At 40.4% G+C, this 24,399-nt stretch overlaps 3 protein-coding genes across 7 annotated transcripts; all 3 read left to right on the top strand.

Moving 5' to 3' along the window:
• The first annotated feature begins 435 nt into the window (after positions 1-435).
• rrm2b (ribonucleotide reductase M2 b) lies at positions 436-4,596 on the top strand. The gene is made up of 9 exons (XM_067255613.1): positions 436-537; positions 973-1,128; positions 1,230-1,346; positions 1,526-1,659; positions 1,948-2,039; positions 2,239-2,372; positions 2,731-2,835; positions 3,291-3,404; positions 3,727-4,596. Exons 1-9 carry the CDS (start codon positions 487-489, stop codon positions 3,877-3,879), a joined length of 1,056 nt encoding a protein of 351 aa, XP_067111714.1. The 5' UTR covers positions 436-486; the 3' UTR covers positions 3,880-4,596.
• A 280-nt stretch (positions 4,597-4,876) lies between these two features.
• On the top strand, positions 4,877-11,712 carry mtdha (metadherin a). 5 transcript variants are annotated; one of them, XM_067255304.1, is made up of 11 exons: positions 4,877-5,276; positions 5,822-5,929; positions 6,047-6,146; positions 6,803-6,964; positions 7,224-7,274; positions 7,485-7,646; positions 8,042-8,122; positions 8,238-8,312; positions 8,635-8,759; positions 9,036-9,140; positions 9,942-11,712. In XM_067255304.1, exons 1-11 carry the CDS (start codon positions 4,935-4,937, stop codon positions 9,942-9,944), a joined length of 1,314 nt encoding a protein of 437 aa, XP_067111405.1. In that variant the 5' UTR covers positions 4,877-4,934; the 3' UTR covers positions 9,945-11,712. The 5 variants fall into 5 exon arrangements, with proteins under 5 accessions (XP_067111405.1, XP_067111404.1, XP_067111403.1 ...); XM_067255303.1 differs by having other exon boundaries at positions 8,635-8,768; XM_067255302.1 differs by lacking the exon at positions 9,942-11,712 and having other exon boundaries at positions 6,062-6,146; positions 8,635-8,768; positions 9,036-9,884.
• Positions 11,713-19,948: 8,236 nt separating this feature from the next.
• On the top strand, positions 19,949-23,404 carry LOC136961837 (zinc finger protein 106-like). The gene is made up of 5 exons (XM_067255299.1): positions 19,949-20,204; positions 20,542-20,608; positions 21,317-21,474; positions 21,583-21,985; positions 22,514-23,404. The coding sequence occupies exons 1-4, from the start codon at positions 19,950-19,952 to the stop codon at positions 21,652-21,654; spliced, it is 552 nt and encodes a 183-aa protein (XP_067111400.1). The 5' UTR covers position 19,949; the 3' UTR covers positions 21,655-21,985; positions 22,514-23,404.
• Positions 23,405-24,399: the final 995 nt, after the last annotated feature.

Genomic DNA, 24,399 nt, shown 5'->3' with positions numbered 1-24,399 from the left:
GCATGGACTTTTCCAATGTGCAGATTGTGTTCATTCGGGGAATAAGGGTGACAAGACTGTACAAACATTGTTTTTCATGCCAACCTTTCATTTGTAGGCTTATGTTTATGCTAATGTTATGATGATGGAGAAAAGTGGGAAACAGTTTGACACAATGCCTGTTGGATCTGCAGAACGTTCTCCCACAATATAGATTTTGCTAACATATTAAGATAAATTGAGAAACACTTCATGTGAAAAATACCCAACTGGAGATTCCAGAAGAAAAGCAGTTGTGATTTTTATTTTCAATCGATGGATGGATTTTGGCTTCCAATGCAGTTTATAGTTGAAAAGGAAAATTTGGCTCCTGGGTTAGTGCATCTACCCTAAAGTGTTGGTGTGCATTAAGAACCAGAGGAGGCGCTGTAAACCAACTATGTGGTCAGCATTTATTTTGTATGGAGGTGCCATGGAGAAGGAGCAGTGGAGTTGTTCTGTTTAAAAATGGAATGTTTAAGTCATGTAGATCAATGCCCGATGTCGAAAGAGTGTCAGGTAATCGATAGTGTCAATGTATGAGCATTGTTCAATTAATGCACGTAAAGCGTTGTCTGTTAAAGCTTGCTTTTTTGTAACGATCTATGGAGACACATTGGTTGAATAAATCTAGGTAGGCTATTGCGTAGTCTTATGCAACATAGTTTGCACAGTGGTTAATCTAATCCAACAATTTTTAATAATCGTGTTATTGAACTTTTGAAGAGACCTGGTTTATTTTAGATACACTTCAATGTCGTCCATTTTTTAATGTTATGAAAGGATGCGCATGCGCAGTGATTGGCTATGATGTTGGATCGTAAACGTAATTTTATAACGTAAACCTGTTGAACTTGAGACACATTTACTCTATCACGATACCACCCAGAGGTGACGTCTAATGACGTGATGATTCGACGCATGTTGAGCTTTCTTGATTTTCATCTGGTTAAGAATGTACACAGAGAGCCTGACCACAACAATTCCGAGACAGAAAATGAACCAATGCTCAGAGAAAACCCAAGACGTTTTGTCATCTTCCCCATCCAATATCCTGACATCTGGAAAATGTACAAACAGGCGCAGGCGTCCTTCTGGACAGTAGAGGAGGTAGGTCGACCAGATATCAGAAACCTGCACCTCTCCAACAACCACAAAGACACCATGATTTGTGTTATTGTTTTTTTTAACTGTAGCCTACACTGTCACAGGTGGATCTCTCTAAAGACCTCGTGCACTGGGACAACTTGAAGTCTACTGAGAAACACTTCATCTCCCATGTCTTAGCCTTCTTTGCTGCCAGCGATGGCATTGTCAATGAGAACTTAGTAAGTAGGATTTCAATAGTCTTGCAAAGTTCTAAAGACAATATCAATAATAGAAGAAAATAGAAAGTCCTCAGTACTCTACCCAGTTGCATGATATGGTAGAGGTTTCTTGGTAATTATTTAGTTATGACTAGCAATATCTATATGCTGATACAGATGTGTCTAAACTTGACTCATAGGTCCAGAGGTTCTGCCAGGAGGTTCAGGTTCCAGAGGCACGTTCCTTCTACGGCTTTCAGATCCTCATTGAAAATGTTCACTCCGAAATGTACAGTCTGCTCATCAACACCTACATCATGGACTTGAAGGAAAGGTAGTTACTTTACCACACCAGAGCGGTCAACTCAAATGCAACAAAATGTGCATCAACAGTAACATAGGAGTCAGGTGGCTGAGCGGTTAGGGAATCGGGCTAGTAATCTGAAGGTTGCCAGTTCGATTCCCGGTCATGCCAACTGACGTTGTGTCCTTGGGCAAGGCACTTCACCCTACTTGCCTCGGGGGAATGTCCCTGTACTTACTGTAAGTCGCTCTGGATAAGAGCGTCTGCTAAATGACTAAATGTAAATGTAACATCTTCCTTTATCGTTTGTCTTTTCAGGGATTACTTGTTTAATGCAATTCAGACAATGCCTTGTGTGAAGCAAAAAGCTGATTGGGCACTCCAGTGGATATCAGACAAATCCACTTTTGGTAAGTTTAGATGTTAGAGCTTCAACGTAGGCCTATTGTATGTAACATTTGTATTCAATCCATAGGATTTTGACTGAAATACAGTACAACACAAACATATATTGGTTTCATCAGCCTTTGTAATTTGGTCATTGTGTGTTTGTGTTGGGCTAATTATGAAATGTCTCTGGTTATTGGGATTATGTTGTTTTCTTATCAGGGGAGAGACTAGTTGCATTTGCTGCTGTGGAGGGTATCTTCTTCTCAGGTTCATTTGCTGCAATCTATTGGCTGAAGAAGCGAGGCTTGATGCCGGGTCTTACCTACTCCAATGAACTAATCAGCCGGGATGAGGTAATAGGATTAGTTAAATTGTTTTACATTTGACTGAAGGAAAATATATCACAAGGGAAAACCCAGTCTGTGGGTAGGCTTGTCGACTAATTGTAGCCTACATAATACAGACCTCAATATTTCCTGTTGTGTTTAAATGTGTGTTGGTACATCTAACTAAAATGATAGGAATCTCACTTGCTCTCTGTAACCAAGATAGGAATCAAGGGTGTGCTTGCTTTATTTTGCTATTACAGTATGTTACCATTATATCAGTGGCATAAAATGATCTTAAAATGACCATAATATCGTTTATCACAATTAAGTATTGTGACAGGCCTAAAGCTGTATCTGTGATTCTGTATCTCTTTTATTTCAGGGCCTGCACTGTAACTTTGCTTGCCTACTGTTCAGCTACATTGTGAAGAAGCCTTCAGAGAACAGGATAAAGGACATTATCAGGAAAGCCGTTAGCATTGAGCAGGTAAATGGAAAAATCAATCATAAGTATAAAAGCTGGATACTTCCATAACATTTCCATAACTCTTATTCCATAACCCCTCTCCTGACCCCTATGAAAAGAAAGGAGGTTCCTTATTCTCCCACATGCGGTACTTCTCCTTCCATGCTCTCCAGTAGTGGAAACTACACACCTCTCCCACCCTATGGCCCTCTGTGGTCTCAAGATGCTCCTCTACAAGCTTCACTTTGACTAAATTTGTTTTTTCTGCTCAGCCTAAGGGCACCAGAAGTGGCCTTTTAGCTGAGATGTTGGTTACTTTGCGAAGCGGCTAGTAAATACAGACTGTTCATTGACTCTGATCACCGAAGTACTGATCCTTGATCTTCTAATGCATTTCTAATGCATTTTTTTTTGTACACCACTTTGGATATAGACTGTTAAATGAATAAAAGATGATGTACCCTGTGCCATTGCAGGAGTTTCTGACCGTGGCTTTACCAGTAAATCTCATCGGAATGAATTGCTCACTGATGAAGCAATATATTGAGTTTGTTGCTGACAGGCTGCTTGAGGATCTGGGACTAAACAAGGTATGTCAGATTGTGTCCCCTTCACAGTCCCTACAAAGTACTGAGTAATTACAAAATCATTTGAGGAAGTTATGGGAATTTTTTTACTGTATATTTTATGTGATGATTATGTATGACTATGTTTCTTTGATCTGTAATCTGTATATATATGTCATACATGTGTGTGTTTGTTAATTGTTCGTACCCTGGAAGATTAGCCCTTATAGGGCTAAAGGGTATCGCAATAAACAGAATATTGTAACAGAGTTGTGTATCGAAAGTGTCAGTGTCAAAGAATCATACATTTCTATACATAAACAACCAGCACTCTTTTTTCCCTAAGGTTTACAAAGTTGAAAACCCTTTTGACTTCATGGAGTCCATTTCATTGGAGGGGAAGACTAACTTTTTTGAGAAAAGGGTGTCTGAGTATCAGAGATTTGGAGTGATGTCTAATGCCATGGACAGTGAATTCACTCTGGATGCTGACTTTTAAGCTGACTGGCACACAGATTTATATAATTATTTTATCCACATTATAACAAACAGTGAATTCAGTCCACACATGACAGAGTTCAGAGATTTGAATGACATTGTACTATGCACATATTTATGTATTTTGTTGAGTTACATTTTTATTTATATTGGGAAACCACAAAGCTGTGGCTCGAGATACCGCAAAGACTGGCTCGAGATACCGCAAAGACTGCGGCTTGTTTTGAGAAACCCCAAATACTGTGGCTCGAGATTCCGCCAACACTGCGGCTTGTGTGTTTTTGACTGGCTTGTATTTTTGTGAGTTAGATTTTTAGTTATATTTGGAAACCACAAAAACTGTGGCTGGGCTTATGTGTTCTGAATTCCCGCAAAGACTGCGGCCTGTGTGATTGTTGAGTTTTGGGTTCCCGCAAAGACTGCGGCCTGTGTTTTTGTTGAGTTACATTTTTATTTATATTGGGGAAACCACAAAGACTGTGGCTCGAGATACCGCAGACTGCGGCTTGTTTGGGAAACCACGAAGACAGTGGCTCGAGATACCGCAAAGACTGCGGCTTATGTGTTTTGGATTCCAGCAAAGACTGCGGCCTGTTTTTGTTGAGTTACATTTTGTATTACTTTTATCACTTGTATTATTGTTTTTATTAATTTAATGTAAAGCACCTTGAGCTGCAATTCTTGTATGAAATGTGCTATATAAATAAAGTCTATATATAAATATAAAAATGTCTGCCATCTGAAAATGTAGTTGTGTGTTATCTATGGTTAAAGATATATTGTGCTTAACTGCACACCGTTTAAATGCTGACTTCTCATGATATCCATTTAAATATACCATTAAACAATGTATAATACACACATGAAATATGCATATTAACGTAGATATGTTGTAATTTTTGTTGTCAAGGTTTCATATTTTTCCCAGGCTGTTCATTTCAGGTCAAGCTCCACCCCTTGTTAGCATACGGTGGCTGGCAGTGCTAGGCGGCTAGCAGACAACTTCGTAGCTGTGCTTAAATCAATCTTGAGCTACTGTACTGGCAGCTTGAGAGAATGGCAACGGATTGGCAAGCCCTAGCTATGGAGCAAGCTGAATTGATCTCTAGTCGTCTCAGAGAGATCTTATCCTCTGGACAGGGATATATTAGATCGCAGTTTGGAGTTGAACTAGGACTGAGGCCTGAGCTCTACCCGTCTTGGGCTGTTCTCTTAACGGCGGTCGTTGGTGTGCTAGTAGTGCTTGTGATGTCGTGGGCCGCTTTATGTGGCAGTGGGAAAAAGCGTATAACGTCTGCCACATACGGCAGTGGTGGTGAACCAGTGAAGGCTCCAGTGATCAAGACTGTCAAATCCGAGGAACAAAAGAAAAAGATAAAAAAGAAATCTGTTGATAAGGTACAGTAAGTAGCTAGTTCAAGACATTTACCTAGCTAGTTAGCTGCTTAGCCCCGAGCTCTTAGCTAGCTGTTGACAACCTGGCTGAGCAAATGCATTGACGTCGTGGCATCCTCTATAGACTAAAGCTAGCTAGCTTTGAGAAGCCAAATAACTTATAAGCAAAAATGAGCTAGCTGACTAATTTTGCTCTGATCAATAATGTCTACTGGCCACTTGCTTTCCCTTGTAAAATATATTTAGCTGGTGTATATGTACGAACTTTGTCTCCAGATCTGTTTCCTTGCTTATTTGATCAATAGTGTAATCTCATTATTTGAACATTAGTTAGTGACTGTAATCTCATTATTTGAACATTAGTTTATGTATTTAACTATTGCGTAAACGTAATATTGTTGCCAGCGACCTCAGTGAGTATAACGTTGTTGGGCTGTATTTCATTTAGTTAGTGAGCCAGTCGACCAGCATAATGTAGCTATATGTTAACTGTAGCTACAGCTTGACATCTCTGATACTTATTCACATGTATATTTCCCCCTGAAAAGGCTCAATCCAATGGTCGAACTGTACCAGAGCCCAAAGCAGAGGTGAGAGCTGGTGAAGAAATCCCCAAATCATCTCCATTATTGGCACCAGAGGTTGAAACCGAGAAGGTATGTAGCTAGAATGTCACATTCCATAAGTACATCTAAAAATGCCCCCACAGATCTTTGGTGCACTGAAACAAAGTAATATGAATGTAGCCAGTGCCATATATCACATTTTTGTAGCCTGTACTTACACAGGTAAAGAAAAGCAAGAAGAAACCTAAACAGGAGGTAAAGCCAGCCAAGAATGTGTTAGTGTCGATTGGAAAGGAGTCAGATGATGGTATGTACCTATTTCCTTATTAAGTTTGCCTGAATATTCTGTATATTAATGAATCATGTATGCAAATATATCAGTTGTATATATATATTGTATTGGGAAATCTAAAAATACCAGTCAGAAAGTATAGGATTAGACTGCATGGTTCTTATTTTAAGGCATGCACAAGTTGGCTATAAAACTACCTTACTTTCAGGGTTCAGCCTGCAGTATATTCTGCAGTAGTATAGTATTTTCACAGATCTAAGGAACTTCCTTAAGGCAACAATGGCATTGTTGAGGGAATCAGGCTTTTTGTTATTCAAAATGACCCGTAACTCACTAACTTGGCTATTGCTGAGTCAAATAGGTGAAAGGTTATTAGACACGTGGCCTTAATCCAATGGGATAGGTCTAGTTTCCAACTAGGGCTTTGGGCAGTATCTACCAATTGTTTATCCCAGTTTCAATTTTGCAATCTCTGTTTGTAAATGATTAGTTGAAACTAGATTTCATGGAACTATTGAAAAGCCTATGCAGTGTCCTGATGAAAGTAAAGGCTGGATGAAAAATAAACAGATGTCAAAGGCAAAAATATAAGAGGCCGTGGCAAATGAATCAAACAGCCACAGACTTTAAATCTACTCAAAGCTCTTCACAAGCACTCTGTCTTTCCTTAGGGGCATGGGAGACCAAGGTAAGTAACCGAGAGAAAAAACAACAGCGGCGGAAGGACAAGGGTCCAGATGACTCAGGAAGCCCAGGTGGTGTGGAGGCTCCTAGCTTTCATACAAACCCACCCACTGTCACCGCCCCCCTCCATACCAACAGAAAAAACAAAGGTAAGATATCAGAGAGACTGGTTCCTAGAAGTGTTTTCTTGTTCCTTGCTTCCTTGTTTCCAACCAGCACCCCTATAGCTCACTCTGTTGGTCGGTCAGTCGGTCCATAAAAATAACATGGACTTTGTGTTTGTTTTTATACCTTATTATATCTGTTTTAATCATGAGCTTGAACCTTTGGACTAGTGCATCTAAAAGTCTGATCTGAAATCCAAAGACACCCACTTAGTCACTTAAACGCTGCTTTAATTGATTGCAGAACCCCAGCGGACAAGGACTGGTGGAAAAGGAGATGTTTCCATTGCACCAGGTTATCTCTTCTCCTCATCCATGTTATTGTTACATAGTGGAGGCTGAGGGAGAAAATAACTGTCATTTTAGAGGCCATTTTATTAATCTTATGTCATTTTGTGATTCGAGCCATCAAAATGGCCCAAATATTTTTTACGTGTTTCTCTCAACACACAACACAATGTCTCATTGAGGTAATAATTTAACAGCGCTCTTTTCACACTCTCAGTGAACCCCCACTGGAGAGAGGAGCCCTCAGTGAATGGGGGAGGATGGGCAGATGTGTCCACAAAACTTCCCAGCCAGATGGCCATCAAAGATTGGCCGGCCATAACCACTGGCCCCCGACACAGAAACCCTGAGTCCCAGACCTGGAATCCAGATATGGAAGGTACTGGAAGCTGGTCTAAAGACAAATAGTTTCACATACATGCATTTCATTAACAATTTGGTGAGTCAATGAACATTGGTTGTATGATTGTGAAAATTCCAATGAATCTACTGTCCTGGCTAAGATAAATCAAATGCACATACTGTAGCAAATATACTATGCTATTGTCACACTACTGGGAACTGGAATGCTTTGGATGTGGAAGGGTCTAAGCATTCAGAGCAAATGCTCTGACATTCAAAACAGTTCTTTACCAATATCAATACAAATACCCATTTGGTCAAGACTATGCCATAATTGGATTTCCTTACCAGTTGTCAAGCTATCTCAATGGTGAAAATCAGTTCAAGTTAGTTTGTACTGCATATTAACAATGCGTTACCCTTTTATATCAGGGACATGGAGTGGGGTCGACAGCAGGATCAAGCCTGAACTCAAACCTGTGACTTTCTCTGTGCCTGGAATGAACACAACAGGTAAATAAAAGTCAAGTTCAAAATCAGTTATCCGACTATTTAATGGATTTATGTCTTGAAATATGCTTATGGTCTCTTTCTGTTCTACATTCTTTTATTTTTGTATTAATTCTAGCCTCGGAGCCCAAGCCCCATTTTCCTGCTGATCGGCAACGGGATAATCAGCCCGCTTGTGAGGATGTTTGGTCCAGTAAGCACAACCTTACCTTGCAATCTTTTTAACAACCAAAAGGAAGTAGAGCTCAGTTTTTTAAATCCAACGAGGGCATGGTAACGATTAGTGGATTTAAATCCAGCACACCATATAATCTAGCGCATGCACACAATTAGGCGTACAACTGAAGGAAAAGAACCTGGAACGACTTGTCCTTAATTTGAGGTCATGTCTGAGCCCAGCTTCACTGAACACGTGCTTCGTTTTGTGGTATATTCATTTTGGTAAAAGTTTGAAGTTGTCAACACCTGAAATGTTGGTTTTCATATCAATCTGTAATGACATGGTGTGTCACCAGATGGCATCGATGCAGCGGACCCCAGCTCTGACTGGAACGCCCCAACGGAGCTGTGGGGGAACTACGAGGAGCCGGTGGTGGTGGAGGCCCCGGCCCCACCACCACCGGAGCAGGCCGCACCCCAGGTGGGCCAGGTCGGACATGGCTGTCCACTCACAGCTACGCATAACAGCATCTGAATAAATGTTCATGAAATGAGTCATCTTCTAGTCTCTTGTTATAAATCTAAAGGTTAAGTTACACAAAATCCAGTCCATCCAGACACTCCATCCAGACACTCCATCCAGCCGTTGATTGTGTATCCGTCTAATCGTGTGTTGTTCTCTGGTGGCTTTGTCCATGTCAAATTCGGAAGCCTGGTGAAAGAGTTCCTAATTGGCTGATATTTGTTGACAACCCAGGTGTCGGATGAGGAGATGGAGGATGCCGCCAGTGGGGGAACTGCCAAATCCAAGAAGAAGAAGAAAAAGAAGAAGAAACTGGAGGATGAGGGTGTTCCAGCACAGGTAAGAAAACAGTTGAACAAAAAATGATTGAGAGCGAAAGATCCTATCTGTAGTTAGATGTGTACAAAAAAAATGAAACAAAAACATTAGAATCGGGAAAATTTCATATTGATAGTACCTCTGTTTGCGTAGGTGAACCCTGAGAGTTCTGTCCTACCAGTGACTAACATGTTACCTAAGACCCAAATAAGCTAAGCGCTTCCTCCAGCAGTAACCTCTACCAAGCAGTTAGCCACCATGCCGTGCTCTCAGAGTAAGACCGCTTTCCTGCCAATGTTGACCAATATGCACAGAAAAAACTGAAAGCTTTGAAGTAGGTGTCACAGTAGAATAGTGTATGAATTCCTTGTCTTCGAACAGGAAAAATACATGCACTTAAATTTAAACCAGCAATATACAATCATGGTTTATTAATGCTGTAGTCATATTTTTTAGATGGTTGGGCAGCATTTGTTTATGCCATCATGTTTGTAGAAATGTTCTAGCTTGTGAACTACAAAAATTATTTGCCAGTTACCTAATGCAAGTTTGGAAACAATATCTTATCCATGGTCAAGCAACTTCTGCATGTGGTTGATTGAAATCAAATATTTCTGTTAATGATAGAGAATTATAGAACCAGCTATAGAACCACCGGTTAGGGTTGGTGCAGTTTGAAATGTGTAACACTGTTGGTAATTGGAGATTTTTTGTCAATTATATAATCAGTCCAGTTGTTATACCTATAGTGAAGAGCTACAACTGAATTATATACTAATGTTATGATGATGATAACATCATGTTTTACTGGTTTCTTCACAGTAAAGTCCGACCCGATCCTAGAGGCTCCAAAACTGACCCAGAAGAAGAAGGTTCAGAGAGAAACATGAAGTCAACCAGATTCCATATAAATCATATGCAAAAGGATTGTTCATTGTGTTAAATGCAATAATTATCGGGTACAGAATTTTATACATAAGTGTATTGTACTTTTCCCATATCCAAAAATGAAAGAGAGAAAACTAACAATGGGTTGGACTGGCTTGGCAACGAGTTCAGTGAACATATGAACTGGGTCTAACTGATGTGCACTATATGCTTAACTGCTATGAAGCGAGTGCTGTGGGAGAGATTGACTTGCAGGAGAGGGTACAAGTTGATATATTATTATTTTTCAAAAACATCAAAAGTCACTTTTTTAAGTAATTTGTTTCTTATTAACCCAAATGTAGAAAATAGTTTTTCTAAGCAATTCAGTTTTGAGAGGAAGTTTACTTTTGTTGTTGTTGTTGTCTGTAGTGGCACTTGGTATTGGTAGATTGTGTGCAAATGTGTCACAGTTACTGATTATATAAGTGGTTTAAGTTTGCCTGTTGATGGGGATCTCCATTCAGTTGAACTCATGTCCCTCCAGTGACAAATCTCAGGATTTTGGGATGGGTAAACTGATCCTAGATTAACAGTAGAAGACTTCTGCTTACTTAAATGTGGCAGTAACTATTGTCAACCACATAGAGGCACTGTAACTGTTTAGACACTCAAAGGACACCACTATGGAAATATGCGGTTGTTGGATTTCTTGCGCTGCAATGACGCTATGTATTTTTTCAGTGCATTTTATCATTTTAAGGGTATTTCCGTCACTGATTTACTTGTGCATTGACCCTCTTAAGTAGAGATATTCTGGTCCTATTGCACTCTGCTGATGAAATTATTTCTTAAAGCTTGTCTTTTCTTCCAACCTCTGTGATAGAAAAGCCATGCCATATGTACAGATTCAAAGGGCTTTTTCTAATGTTGAGTTGTGATTGCACTGTGCAAAGGCTGTATTGAGTTCCTTGATGTTTTCATTCATTTAAGACCTTATTGCGGAATGTCAACATGTAATTCCTGGTTAGTCACTTTTGTGATGGATCAATGTGATTTAAAGGGGCAGGTACTGAGTTGAAGGAGTCTAGAGCAGCTTTAATTTCATGTCAGTCATTTTAACGGTATATCAGGAATTTAATTCTATTGCCTTAACCTGTAGTGTGCAGTAGGTGCGTTGACATTTTTTATAGTTACCATCCAACTCCAAGTTTGATTAATGTCAGAAATAAATTTAACTTGTGCATGACTTTGATAACCAAACTCATATACATTGTTTAAAAAAAAATGTGCAGATGATTTAGTTAGTGCCACTGTAGTGCCACTCAGTGTGTATAAATAGCCTTTACTGAGGGGTGGCAAAGTGAGCATGAGCATTTTGACTTGTACATAATGCTTCTGTTGAAATCGAAAGGACTGTATGTTTATGGAGTAGACCTCGAGTGTGTAAAAAGACTAAGTGCGTCAAGATGTTGATCGGACACACTGTATTTTTTTGCCCATCTTTGTAGACTAGATGAGTCATCATGGAGATGTTCTGGTGTAGCTGCATACATAACTGTCTTTGTAATTAATGATTATTGAGATGATCCAGTCAATGTATTTATACCTGCCCGTAGAATATGATTTTCAAAAAGATTTTCTGTTTATTGATAAATTGCAATGATATTTCTATGTTTGTTGAAATTTGATGACAAAAATACAGAAAATAAAAAGATGCATCGTATGATAATGTTGTTCGATTGGCTTATCTGCCGAATTATGCAATATTATCTCATATAAAAATAAACAATATTATAGTTGATACTGCTACTGTTGAGATGAGATCCATAGTTAGGATGATGCTACTGTTGCACTGTCTTGCTAACCTTATTCTTTGGTACTAATAACTGTAATAGCCTACTGTTACAACTGCCCTTGTAGTCCATGTGCTGCACTACTGTGTGCAGTATGTATACGTTGCTATGGACAAAAGTGTGCTAACTGCTAAGCAAAAAAATGTACACTGTGTAGTTACCAGAATTGTGCTGTAGTCATCCACCGTAGTTGGAAGATGTTACTTGCACGCTCTACATTCAGGTACGTGATTTCCTGATTTTATATCCGGGGGTGTTCCAACAACCGGTACCACGATTACAAAGAGTAGATACGTCTTCTAAACTCTGACGATTATTCTCGAGGTTAAAACTGTACTTTTATACTCTTTGTCCCTAATGCAAGATGAAGGATTCTAAATCTTTGTGTCTATTCCAATATGTAATGATGGTATTCTATGACACAAATCTGTGTTCTAGAAAGAGTGGTCTGGAGTCGCAGAGGTCCGATAATATCAGCTTTAATGCAGCAGTTGGAAATCAACAAGTACAGAGCTCTGGGGTTGTCTACGTTTCCCTACCCGCAACAGAGTTTGGGCTGGTTCACGAAGTCCAACTGGCTATCTGTCCATCCCCAGCATATATTTATACAGTGCAATTAAAACAAAAAGATGAAAAGAGGGTTGAGCTTGTTCTCTCCTGCATCAGGGAGTTGTTCTTGCCTCCGCGTCCCACCTGCTCGGGTGCCATCTCCACCCAGATTCAAGGTTGTTTCTGAAAATGAAAAGATAGAGACACAAAGAACAGCCTGCTTCCCACACTCAGTGTGAGATCCAATGTTTAAGCCTGGGCACACTTCTAAGTTCATAACTTTAATAAGCACAATGCATAACTTTAATAAGCACAATATATTCTTTAAGACATGCCTCCTTCATAAATCCTGTTGTTATATTCACTCGTGCACAGTGCCCGTGATGCATTCAGTGATTAAAATGCCACACATATTAATAACTGGGATCATAGTTAGTGTCGTGCCTGATATGCAGCTGGTGATTACAGTTCTAGAATATGTGTTGTAATGTATTATACATTCTTTAATCCCTCTTTTGATCTCTGAAAACACCAGAGATCAATCAACATAGCCCGGACCAACCACCGCCTCCTCGTCCTGGTCAGCCAGCCCCAGCAACGGCATTTGGAACCCCTTCGTCGGGTTATCCTCAGCCGAGACAATGATCCTGTTACACAGGGACCTGATACATGGGATACAGCAACAGTCATGTTGATATTGATATAGAACACTCTTAAGTAAAATAGCGGAAACCTTCTTAGTCCAGTACAATTCTAGTGTGGTCAAGCAGTATCACTCTTGGCCTAGTTGTAACCCTCTTTTCCGGACTCTCACATTCGTAGCAATAGCAAAAGGTTCACTGGCCCTTCTCCACCAACTCCTGCAACGTACAACTGGATTCTGGAGCAGCACAACACATGCTCCACTGGTACCACGTACTTCCTTTCCCCAGCACCCTTAGGGCGTGCAAGGTTCTCTCGATGACCTTGAATGGTCCTGTCCATAAATGTACAACAGGCTTCTCCGAACATCGGATGATGTATTGGGGCAAGTGGGGCAGGGTCTTCAAGGGGAAGGGGGGGGGCAGACCACTCATAGGTCTGATGAGGCATAGGGGCAGATGGGGCAGGGTCTCCAGGGGAATGGGGCCTTAGAACAGGGGTTAGGTAGTCAGACCCGCCGGTCTGACTCGTCCTGAAGCAGAAAAGAGTTACAGTCCCAGCATCACCTTATCTCCCATGATCAAGCAGTAACTGAGTCAAATGAGATGCGAACAGTCGAACACCAATGATTAAACACAGATATTGAAATCAAGAACCCATTTAAGGATTTAAAGTGGATATTTTTAAAGTTCAAATAAATCCCTCCTTTCACACCCTTTTAGGGTGTGACAACAAACACAAATAAAAAAATATCCCATTACTGATTACACAATGTTGGCATACAAATCAACAATAATGATGAGACTATGCAGCGTTATGGCCAAGTGGTGAGGACACACTGGACACAGTGGGAAAACCCTAATGATGTTATAGGGGAAAACCCACCGTCACTCCACAGAGTGGACATTCGACATCCATGTATCCACGGCAGACCTGGACATGCTCACAGGCCCCCTTCACCACATACATACAACTTCAGCCAAGCTTTTAGAATTGTAATAAAATAAAATAAATTCGAAACAAATAGAAAAACCAGAAATTAGACAGGATATTTTAAAGATTTCATAAGATCCCTCCTTTCATTGATAACTTTAATCAATACCCAATCTCCTCGTTTGACTCCTCCACTCTTTGGTTTACTGATTCACCTGGAACAGAATTTAGCAGAAGACATCTCTTTTCTAGTTAGCATTTTTTATAAAATTGGTTAACCATTTGATTCGCCTCTTCATCATGCTATGTGAAAGGTTTAAGTTGTGGTATTACATATGATCTCCAATAAATCAATTCAAATGGTGTTATGCATCTGGTATAGGACTGGGAAAGACTTCAATTCACATAGTAAACATACTGTATCTATAATTACCAGGCAGTATTGACCCTTCAGTTTTCTTATTGTTGAGCAAACACATGTAACAGCATCTAATAAGACCATACATCATCATTTGATATTCAACTCCTATTATTCATGCCTAGAAATTACAATCTGTTTCTTTGTTCCCTTCTTTAGAAAATCAACTGTTAGTCTAATTTCTTTCACTCCAAAAAACCTTTTCTGTCTTTTAAAACAGTTAAGTTTAAGACCAATATTGTTTTAGATTCTCTATTTTACCAAATCACAGCTCTTTTTATCAAAGATATGATCAAAGCAATTTTCATTATGCCAAACCAGAATCCGTATGCTTCTTAAATGAAATATAAACCAAATAATGTGCTTAATGTAGCTATTAACCAAACATTTTTCCCAACTATATTTTCTATAAAGGTCAGATAGGTAGAACTTCATAACTCGTTTTGCTGCAGTTCAAAACGAGCCAATTAGCTCAAACCATCATAACCACAATTTATCAGACTTGATGAGTCTTCCCAAATTATTTCAGAACTGAATGTTATAATAACCCTCTTCATAATACAACATTATCACAGCCTAACTGTTTATCCCAAACAGTATGCCAGGCTCTGATAAAACTCTTAAATAAAACTTAAAACCAAATTATAATTAAACTCCAAATAAAAGTACATTTATTTATTTTCTCTTTCTCATTTTTAACCAAATTACATCTAATACCTTTATCAAAACTCTTAAAAACCCTAGATTTTACTATTTTGACTTAAAATGTTATCCCATATATACCTTCAAAGTATATTCGTAGTTTCCTCTTCAAAACATCAGTGTTTAAACCAATCATCTCTTCACATCCACAAAACGTTCTTGTTTTATTTCATAACCTTCCATGATCCTCTCTAAACCAATCCTTTATGTAACTTTCCAATTGCTTCCTCATAATTTTTCACATACATTTCCTCAAACCATTCTTTGACCAACACAGCTGTTTAGCGTTTACCGTCTATTCACTTAATTTTGCTCTAGTATAACTCTTCCAATTGTATTAGAACCTATTTATAAACCAGGGGTATACCCTCTGGGATAACCTTTGTAAGATCTCGACGTAACTGACTCTTTTAGCCCCCACCTTTCTCCAACTCTCCTCGGGATTTCTTTAACTTCTTGGTCAAAGGAAAAAACACACCACACTCCTCTCTATTTTTATTAAACTCAATCTGACTCCACACAAATAGACAGTGTTCAGGGATTCTAACCCTTGGAGAGGACTCTAACCTCCCTCTGGACAAAGACAACGGGTTTAGGGACTCTAACCCCTGGAGAGGACTCTAACCTCCCCTTGGACAAGACAACGAGTTTAGGGACTCTAACCCCTGGAGAGGACTCTAACCTCCCCTTGGACAAGACAACGAATTTAGGGACTCTAACCCCTGGAGAGGACTCTAACCTCCCCTTGGACAAGACAACGAATTTAGGGACTCTAACCCCTGGAGAGGACTCTAACCTCCCCTTGGACAAGACAACGAATTTAGGGACTCTAACCCCTGGAGAGGACTCTAACCTCCCCTTGGACAAGACAACGAATTTAGGGACTCTAACCCCTGGAGAGGACTCTAACCTCCCCTTGGACAAGACAACGAATTTAGGGACTCTAACCCCTGGAGAGGACTCTAACCTCCCCTTGGACAAGACAACGAGTTTAGGGACTCTAACCCCTGGAGAGGACTCTAACCTCCCCTTGGACAAGACAACGAATTTAGGGACTCTAACCCCTGGAGAGGACTCTAACCTCCCCTTGGACAAGACAACGAATTTAGGGACTCTAACCCCTGGAGAGGACTCTAACCTCCCCTTGGACAAGACAAAACACAAAAACGGTTGATTTCCCACCACTGTTGGTTTGACTAGGTACGATGAAACATAGTAATCGTCTAAATTTGGTTCTCAGTTCCGAATAGCAGTACTTTGAATTAACAGGTGTCTGCTTACCTTTTTTTTTATGTTGAGGCCTCTGACGATTACGTCTGTCTCCTCGCACCGGTGTATGGGTCTCTCCCCCGATCCGTCGGTCGGGCCGGAACCCTCTGGACTCCCTCTTTTCAGCGTCGGGGTCACCAGTTGAAGGATTCTAAATCTTTGTGTCTATTCCAATATGTAATGATGGTATTCTATGACACAAATCTGTGTTCTAGAAAGAGTGGTCTGGAGTCGCAGAGGTCCGATAATATCAGCTTTAATGCAGCAGTTGGAAATCAACAAGTACAGAGCTCTGGGGTTGTCTACGTTTCCCTACCCGCAACAGAGTTTGGGCTGGTTCACGAAGTCCAACTGGCTATCTGTCCATCCCCAGCATATATTTATACAGTGCAATTAAAACAAAAAGATGAAAAGAGGGTTGAGCTTGTTCTCTCCTGCATCAGGGAGTTGTTCTTGCCTCCGCGTCCCACCTGCTCGGGTGCCATCTCCACCCAGATTCAAGGTTGTTTCTGAAAATGAAAAGATAGAGACACAAAGAACAGCCTGCTTCCCACACTCAGTGTGAGATCCAATGTTTAAGCCTGGGCACACTTCTAAGTTCATAACTTTAATAAGCACAATGCATAACTTTAATAAGCACAATATATTCTTTAAGACATGCCTCCTTCATAAATCCTGTTGTTATATTCACTCGTGCACAGTGCCCGTGATGCATTCAGTGATTAAAATGCCACACATATTAATAACTGGGATCATAGTTAGTGTCGTGCCTGATATGCAGCTGGTGATTACAGTTCTAGAATATGTGTTGTAATGTATTATACATTCTTTAAAGACCCAGAGATGAACACAATTTAATTCTACCCACTGTACTACTGAAGACGTCGAAAACGACTCCTGCCGCCCTCAGCTTAGAAATTTGATTTTGACAGTAAGTAATACGAGCCTACCTACAACGGCGATACAAAACATTTATTCTTGCATTTTCATTCGCATTTTAAGTTTAGCACTATATTGTATACCGTTTTGTATCCGTGTTTGTTACAAGCTAGCAGCGACTAGGAGTTCTCTTTGCTAGCTTTACATAGGCTACACAGTATGTATTTCAGGCTAGCAATGGATAAGCCATCAAACCTTTCTTGCTTGCTACCTTGGATAGAGGCAAAACCACTAGACATGTCTTAAACGAAAGATTGGGTTGTTTCCAAAATAACGTACCGTCAACATGGAAAAAATCGAAATTTTGAGAAATATCAAGTTGTTGAAAGTTCTTTAGGAATGCACAGAAATCTGAACGTTCTGTTGGGAAAGTTTTTTCCTTTGTAAATTTTTGCAGCTGGTCGGAAGACACTGTTGGCACTAACTGTAAACCTTGATTGAGTAAAATGGCCAAGTTAGAAAAACTAATAGAAGAACGAAATTTAAAATGTCTTATCACATGTGCTTTGAGATCAGCTATGAAGTGACGCGAAAATTGCATTTTGTGGGTGAATGATCGTTCTAGACAACGTCGCAGACTACTGTTCGCAGTAAACTAGATGTATTTTCTGAAGGAATCTACCTGTATGGTCAGTAAAAGTATAAAAAGGACAGTTTATCATTTAACAGTGAGCAGAGACAACACTTGATTCCCTCTACTCTTGTTACTGTGCATGTTTTAATGCAGATTGATGCTGAACCAATTTTAATGTCCATGGCTGTCCGAATCATGATTTAATAAGTCATATCATATTTCATGGTCATCAAACAAACTTTCCTCTAATGTCAACTTTATCGTCAATCAGACCATGCAATTTTAGCCATGTGCGTGTAAATAAACAAATACAGACGTTTCGTTTCACTCGCTCAGCCATTTCCAGGCTGCCGAGAAATGTGCTAGTTTTGGTTCAGTCTTCAGTTACTGCTGGTAATGGGAAGTTCGGATCATTTTACGGACTCGGTTCTTTGAATCTCGTTCATTAAAAGGAACGAATCCTTTTTCGAGTCATTCGTTCATTTCCACCTATCCAGGTCACGTGAAAAAGGATCCGAAGACTCGTACCCGAAGACCCAGTTGGGAAATGAACGAATCATTTCTGTTTCCTCGAGCCTGAATGAGCCTAAGCAACAGTCCCAATGCGCGGTCACGAGAAAAATGAACCAATCACTCTTTGAGAGGACTCTACTCCCGAGTCCTTGAATCGTTCACGAACAACACATCACTATAGTTACTGCAGACTAGCAGTCACTTTTTATTCACATTAACTCGTGTTAAAAGTAAAGTTTAAATATTAATAATGCCTCGCAATGAATCTGTAACTGCGCCATCATCCTCTAGAAGATCTTATACAAATTCTAAGAAACTGGAGGTAATTGAACTTGCGAAACAGAAAGGAAACCGTGCCGCAGGAAGAGAACATGGAGTACATGAGAGACAGGTTCGTCAGTGGAGACTCCGCGAAGATGACCTGAAAAAGCAGAAAACCACTGCCAGAGCCGCTGGTCGAGGTCAACGCTGCCGCTGGCCAAATTTAGAGAAGCATATGGCGTCTTGGATCACAGCCCAGCGAGATGCCGGGAAAGCCGGGAGTACTGTAGCCATTCGACTAAAAGCCAGTGTAATGGCAAAGGAAATGGGACATGAGGATTTTACGTCTAGCCCATCTTGGTGCTTCCGCTTTATGAAGAGGAACAATTTATCTATCAGAGCCCGAACAGCTGTTGGACAGACATTACCTGATGGCTGGGAGGAAAAAGTAGGCCTACAGTTTTTTTTTTTTATATATCATTTGTCCATGGGATTATAAGAGAACACAATTTCCCACCAAGTAAAGTTGGGAACATGGATGAAGTAGGCTACCCATGTTTTTTATGCTCCCCAAACTCGGACAGTTGCCACCGTTGGTGATGTAATTGCTAACAAACATTAACTGTAAAATAAATGTTTATAATATTTATACAATACACGAAACACTTGGCTTTATTTCTGGACATACTATCCACCGAAGTGTGTTACACAACGGCATGCTGTAAGATTGCCTATACTCGTGCTTGGTATCATTGTTCTCGTATCAAGTGCGACCTATATTCCAGTGTGGCTTATACTCAGATTTACAAACACAAAGCTCCCATTCTGGTGGGGTGCGGTTTATACAAAGGCGGCATATCTTCCGAAAAATACAAAAATGAAACATTGTAATGTAGCTTTATGAAGACTAGTACTGCTGACATGTTGTTTTTCTTCCTTAATAGCTTTTCCCTGATTTTCAGATGCCAAGAAAGAAATACTGGCGCAAAGGGCTTAATTTTAAGGCTGCTGCTTTAGCACGCAGGATCTTGAAAGCCAGCGAAATGGCAAAGGGCCTGGAAGACAAGGAGGCGGAGCTGAAGCCCACTCCGCAGAAGCTGATGATCTCGTCTGGCTCCCAGACGAAGGTCAACTGGAAGGATATGTCCCAGGAGGCCAACAGCGAGAAGGTCAATGGCATGCCCAGGTGAATAAGTCAATTTTAGCTCAGAGGCATTCGTAGACTGAACCAGTGACAAACTGAGTGAACAAAACCCCCAAAAAATTATTTGTTTTTATTTTGCTTTAAATCTTGTTGCAGGTTTGGGATGGAGCTGGTACATCTCTCCAATCCAGAGGGCTTGGGTGTTGACGAGGACCTTCCCCTGCCTGGGCACCATGGCCCATCTCCTCCCCCAGCCCAGGTTTCACCTGACAGACAGAGAGCGCTCAGGGCCCAGAGGGTGGAACAGCCCAGAGTAGCGTTAGGGTCCCCTGTCTCTCTGCAGGCGGACCCTAGCTTGTATCATGGCCACAATGGAGAAGTGGTCCACAGAGCTGAGAAGAGGAAGAGGTGTAACACTGTGAGCAGGATGGTGTTGTTACATACTCTGTGTGTGTATATATACATTTAGTCATTTAGCAGACGCTCTTATCCAGAGCGACTTAAAGTAAGTACAGGGACATTCCCCCGAGGCAAGTAGGGTGAAGTGCCTTGCCCAAGGACACAACGTCACGTTGCTAGGCCGGGAATCGAACCAGCAACCTTCTGGTTACTAGCCCAATTCTCTAACCACTCAGCCACCTGACTCCATAACAATTTAGAGAAAAATACATTGATATGTATGTTTGTGTACTTAAACATGTTGAATCCCCACAGCAACATTTACAACAACAACAGTTTTTACCCGTTTGCCACAGGATAGCAGATTACCTGGTGTATCTGCTGACCGCAGCGGGAAAAGGCAGAAAGGGAAACTAAAGAGTGGTATGTTAACCTGTTTGAGAATGTTTCCCCTATTGCTGCTAATGTTAGTAAGGCATGTCGTCAGGTCAATGGGACATTGCTAGAAATATGCCTTGTTTCCGGAGTATAAGTCGCTCCGGAGTATCAGTCAAAAAATGCGTCATGAAGAGGAAAAAAACATATATATGTCCTGGACTATAAATTGCATTTATTTCACAAAATCCAAGACCAACAACAGACATTTAATCTGGAAAGGCAAGTTAGTCAACTACACAACAGCACACAGAACAACAGGCTGAATAGGTGTCCGGTATGTTAAAGTAACACAGTAACAGTTATTTATCTACACAACAGCATAAAGAACATACCTGGGAGGCTGAATAGGCTAAATTAACATAACAAGCTAGTGAGTCAAACAAGCAAGTTACCGGTAAGATAGTTCACCAAGCTCCCAATCTCATTCCACATCACTGAATCTGTTGAACTCGTTGGTTCATGTCAGTCAGTATGAATTAACATTTAAAAACATGTTAAATTATATATATTTTGATATATAAGTCGCACCTGACTATAAGTCGCAGGACCAGCCATACTATAAAAAACGTGTGACTTATAGTCCAGAAAATACGGTAGTTGTCTTTGTATTCAGGCTGTAATCATGTGTAATCAGTCTTGAACAGCGTGTGACTGTCCTGGTGGCTGTACTCTGATGAACTGTGCTGTGTGCAGCAGACTCGGGCCAGGTGGGTCAGCTGTTGGCCGTGTCTCTGAAGGAGGAGGAGCTGAGCCAGTCCATGCTGGCCTTGGACACTTCACTCAACCAGGCCCGCAGCTCACTGCAGGCTGCCTTCACCAAAGTTCAGCAGCTCCTGTTGGCCAAACAGCAAGTATGCACAAACCTCCTTTCACGGTCATTGCAGTGTGACCCGTGTTGTTTTTTCATGGATGTTTTTGTAGTTGTTGTATGTAGTTCTAAATGGAAGCTCTTCCTCCAGGTGATTACGGAGATCAACTGTCTGCGAGCCAGGCGTGTTGAGGAATCTTCTCTGGGAAGCACCGTCTTTTGAAATTCCTTTTTCGAACAAGAATGACAACGAGTCCCAGTGATGTCATTTCCTGTCTGCCACCTCTGATCAGCAGGTGGATACACTGTGCTAACTAGTAACGAGGACACCGCTACAGCACTGTCGACCCACAACTCCCTTCCTACTCCTCTTGTGCTGTCAAACCCCTATGTGGCCTCCTCCATCCTGCCCCCTGTGGCCTGCTCTCCTCCCCCTCTGACTGTCTCTGCACACTGGGACCCTTGCACCCATCCTTGCCCTCCACAGTCAACCCTGACCCCCCAACTCCTACCCCTCTCCAGGTACCAAGTTTTCCCACCCAGTCTGGAAACAGGTACATACACTTGGATTTAAGATAGGAATATACTGTAATCATATTTTCTAGATGGTTGGGTAGCATTTGTTTAGGTCATGTTTTGTAGAAATGTTAACTACAAAAATAATTTGATGTCTCTTCCCCCCCCCCCCCCCCCCCCCAACCTTTTCCATCACACACAAACATGTGTGTATGTGAGCTACCGCTGGGGGGAAAGAGGATGATTTTATGTAACACAGCAAGTTAGCATCCATTTAGATACTTAATCCTAGTTTGGAAAAACTATTTCATCCGTGATTGAGCGACTTCTGCATGTGGTTGATTGAAATCATATATTTATTTCATATTAAAGAAGTAAACTACAGAACCACCGGGTTCTGTAGTTTACTTAGTGCCGTTTGAAATGTGTAACATGGTTGGAAATGAGAGATTTTTGGTCAATTATATAATAAGTCCAGTTGTTATACCTATAGTGAAGAGCTACAACTGATTTTACTAATGTTTTGATGATGATGATAACATCACGTTTTACTGGTTTCTTCACAGAAAAGTCCAACCCGATCCTAGAGGCTCCAAAACTGACCCAGAAGAAGAAGGTTCCAGATTCCATATAAATCATATGCAAAAGGATTGTTCATTGTGTTAAATGCAATGATTTGGCATTTTATGCATAAGTGTATTGTATTTTTCCCATATCCAAAAATGAAAAGAGAAAACTAACAATGGGTTGGACTGGCTTGGCAACGAGTTCAGTGAACATATGAACTGGGTCTAACTGATGTGCACTATATGCTTAACTGCTATGAAGCGAGTGCTGTGGGAGAGATTGACTTGCAGTAGAGGGTACAAGTTGATATATTATTTTTCAAAAGTCACTTTTTGAAGTAATTTGTTTCTTATTAACCCAAATGTAGAAAATAGTTTTTCTAAGCAATTCAGTTTTGAGAGGAAGTTGACTTTTGTTGTTCTGTAGTGGCACTTGTTATTTCTGTCACTGATTTACTTGTGCGTTCTTCCAACCTCTGTGATAAACAAGCCAAATGTACAGATTCAAATGGCTTTTTCTAATGTTGAGTTGTGATTGCACTGTGCAAAGGCTGTATTGAGTTCCTTTATGTTTTCATTCATTTACGACATTATTGCGGAATGTCAACATGTAATTCCTGGTTAGTCACTTTTGTGATGGACGTCAATGTGATTTAAAGGGGTAGGTACTGAGTTGAAGGAGTCTAGAGCAGCTTTAATTTCATGTCAGTCATTTTAACGGTATATCAGGAATTTAGTTCCATTGCCTTAACCTGTAGTGTGCGTTGACATTTCTTATTGTTACCATCCAAATGCAGGTTTGATTAATGTCAGAAATAAATGTATGCAGTTTGTGTATGTTGATTTGGATAAAAGTGCTAAACAGATCAATGTAAACTCTAGTTACCAGAATTTTGCTGGATAATAATGGTATCCTTTGTAGATGCAAATATGTCACAGGCTGCCCCCGTCAGGCCACATAACCACACTGGTTCCACCCAGCGTTGCTCCGCAGATGCCCCCCCACTGTGCCATCTAACCCAGCCTCCCCCTGCTCAGCCTGCCTGCAGGGTCACTCTTCTCATGAACTATATCTCCAATTGACTTGAAACTCGGTACAGATGTATAGGATAGGCCTACATGTATTCCTGTGTTATATAGAAAGAAGGAGAATTGTTGTGTAAATGTGTGAATTACATGTCTGTTCAATGAAAATTTTAATATTTAGCAAATGTCAGTAGGGATGTCATTGCTGCCTGCAGCTATATTTTGTCTTATTATTCTACATCAGTTTCAGGTTGTGTAATCATAGCCTACAATGGCAGCACAATCAACATGATACACACATGTAGTGCACTGAATGTAATTGTCAATGAATTGTCAAGTTCTAAATGAGGTCTGAGTTTGAATGTAAGTGGCGGATAAAGGCAGGATATAGGCATGATGAGCTGATCTTAAGTCCGTGCTTAGAGGAAACACAATTCTGCAGAGTAAAATCCCCTTCATGTGACAATAATGAAGTGGATTCTTTGGCCCAAGAGAGCTCATCTGGCTTGTCCATCTGTTTGTGTAGGGGCTGTTGTGTAAGACTGGTGCTATCAAAGGTAAATATATTATTATATTAGGATAGAAGTTCTCATGAGATAGCCTAAGTGTTGCATAGCCTTATGTGTTAGACTGTAGTGGACACTATAAAGTAGGCTATGAAGCATGAATACACATTCTTTCGGGAATTCTTTGGCCATTTTAATGGTAATATTCATGGGTATATTCACAAAGAATATTTTATGTTGAATATTTGTAAAAATTTAGTTTTATTTATTGTCAGCCTTTTATAATAAAACTGTTAACTCACTGGATAACATATATATATATATATATATAACGTACGGCTATTTGAGAAACAG

The sequence above is a fragment of the Osmerus mordax genome, chromosome 18, assembly GCF_038355195.1.
Source record: "Osmerus mordax isolate fOsmMor3 chromosome 18, fOsmMor3.pri, whole genome shotgun sequence".
NCBI classification, from domain to species: Eukaryota; Metazoa; Chordata; class Actinopteri; order Osmeriformes; family Osmeridae; genus Osmerus; species Osmerus mordax.
The sequence above is the reverse complement of the archived record's forward strand: the minus strand, read 5'-3'. Positions and strand labels throughout refer to the sequence as shown.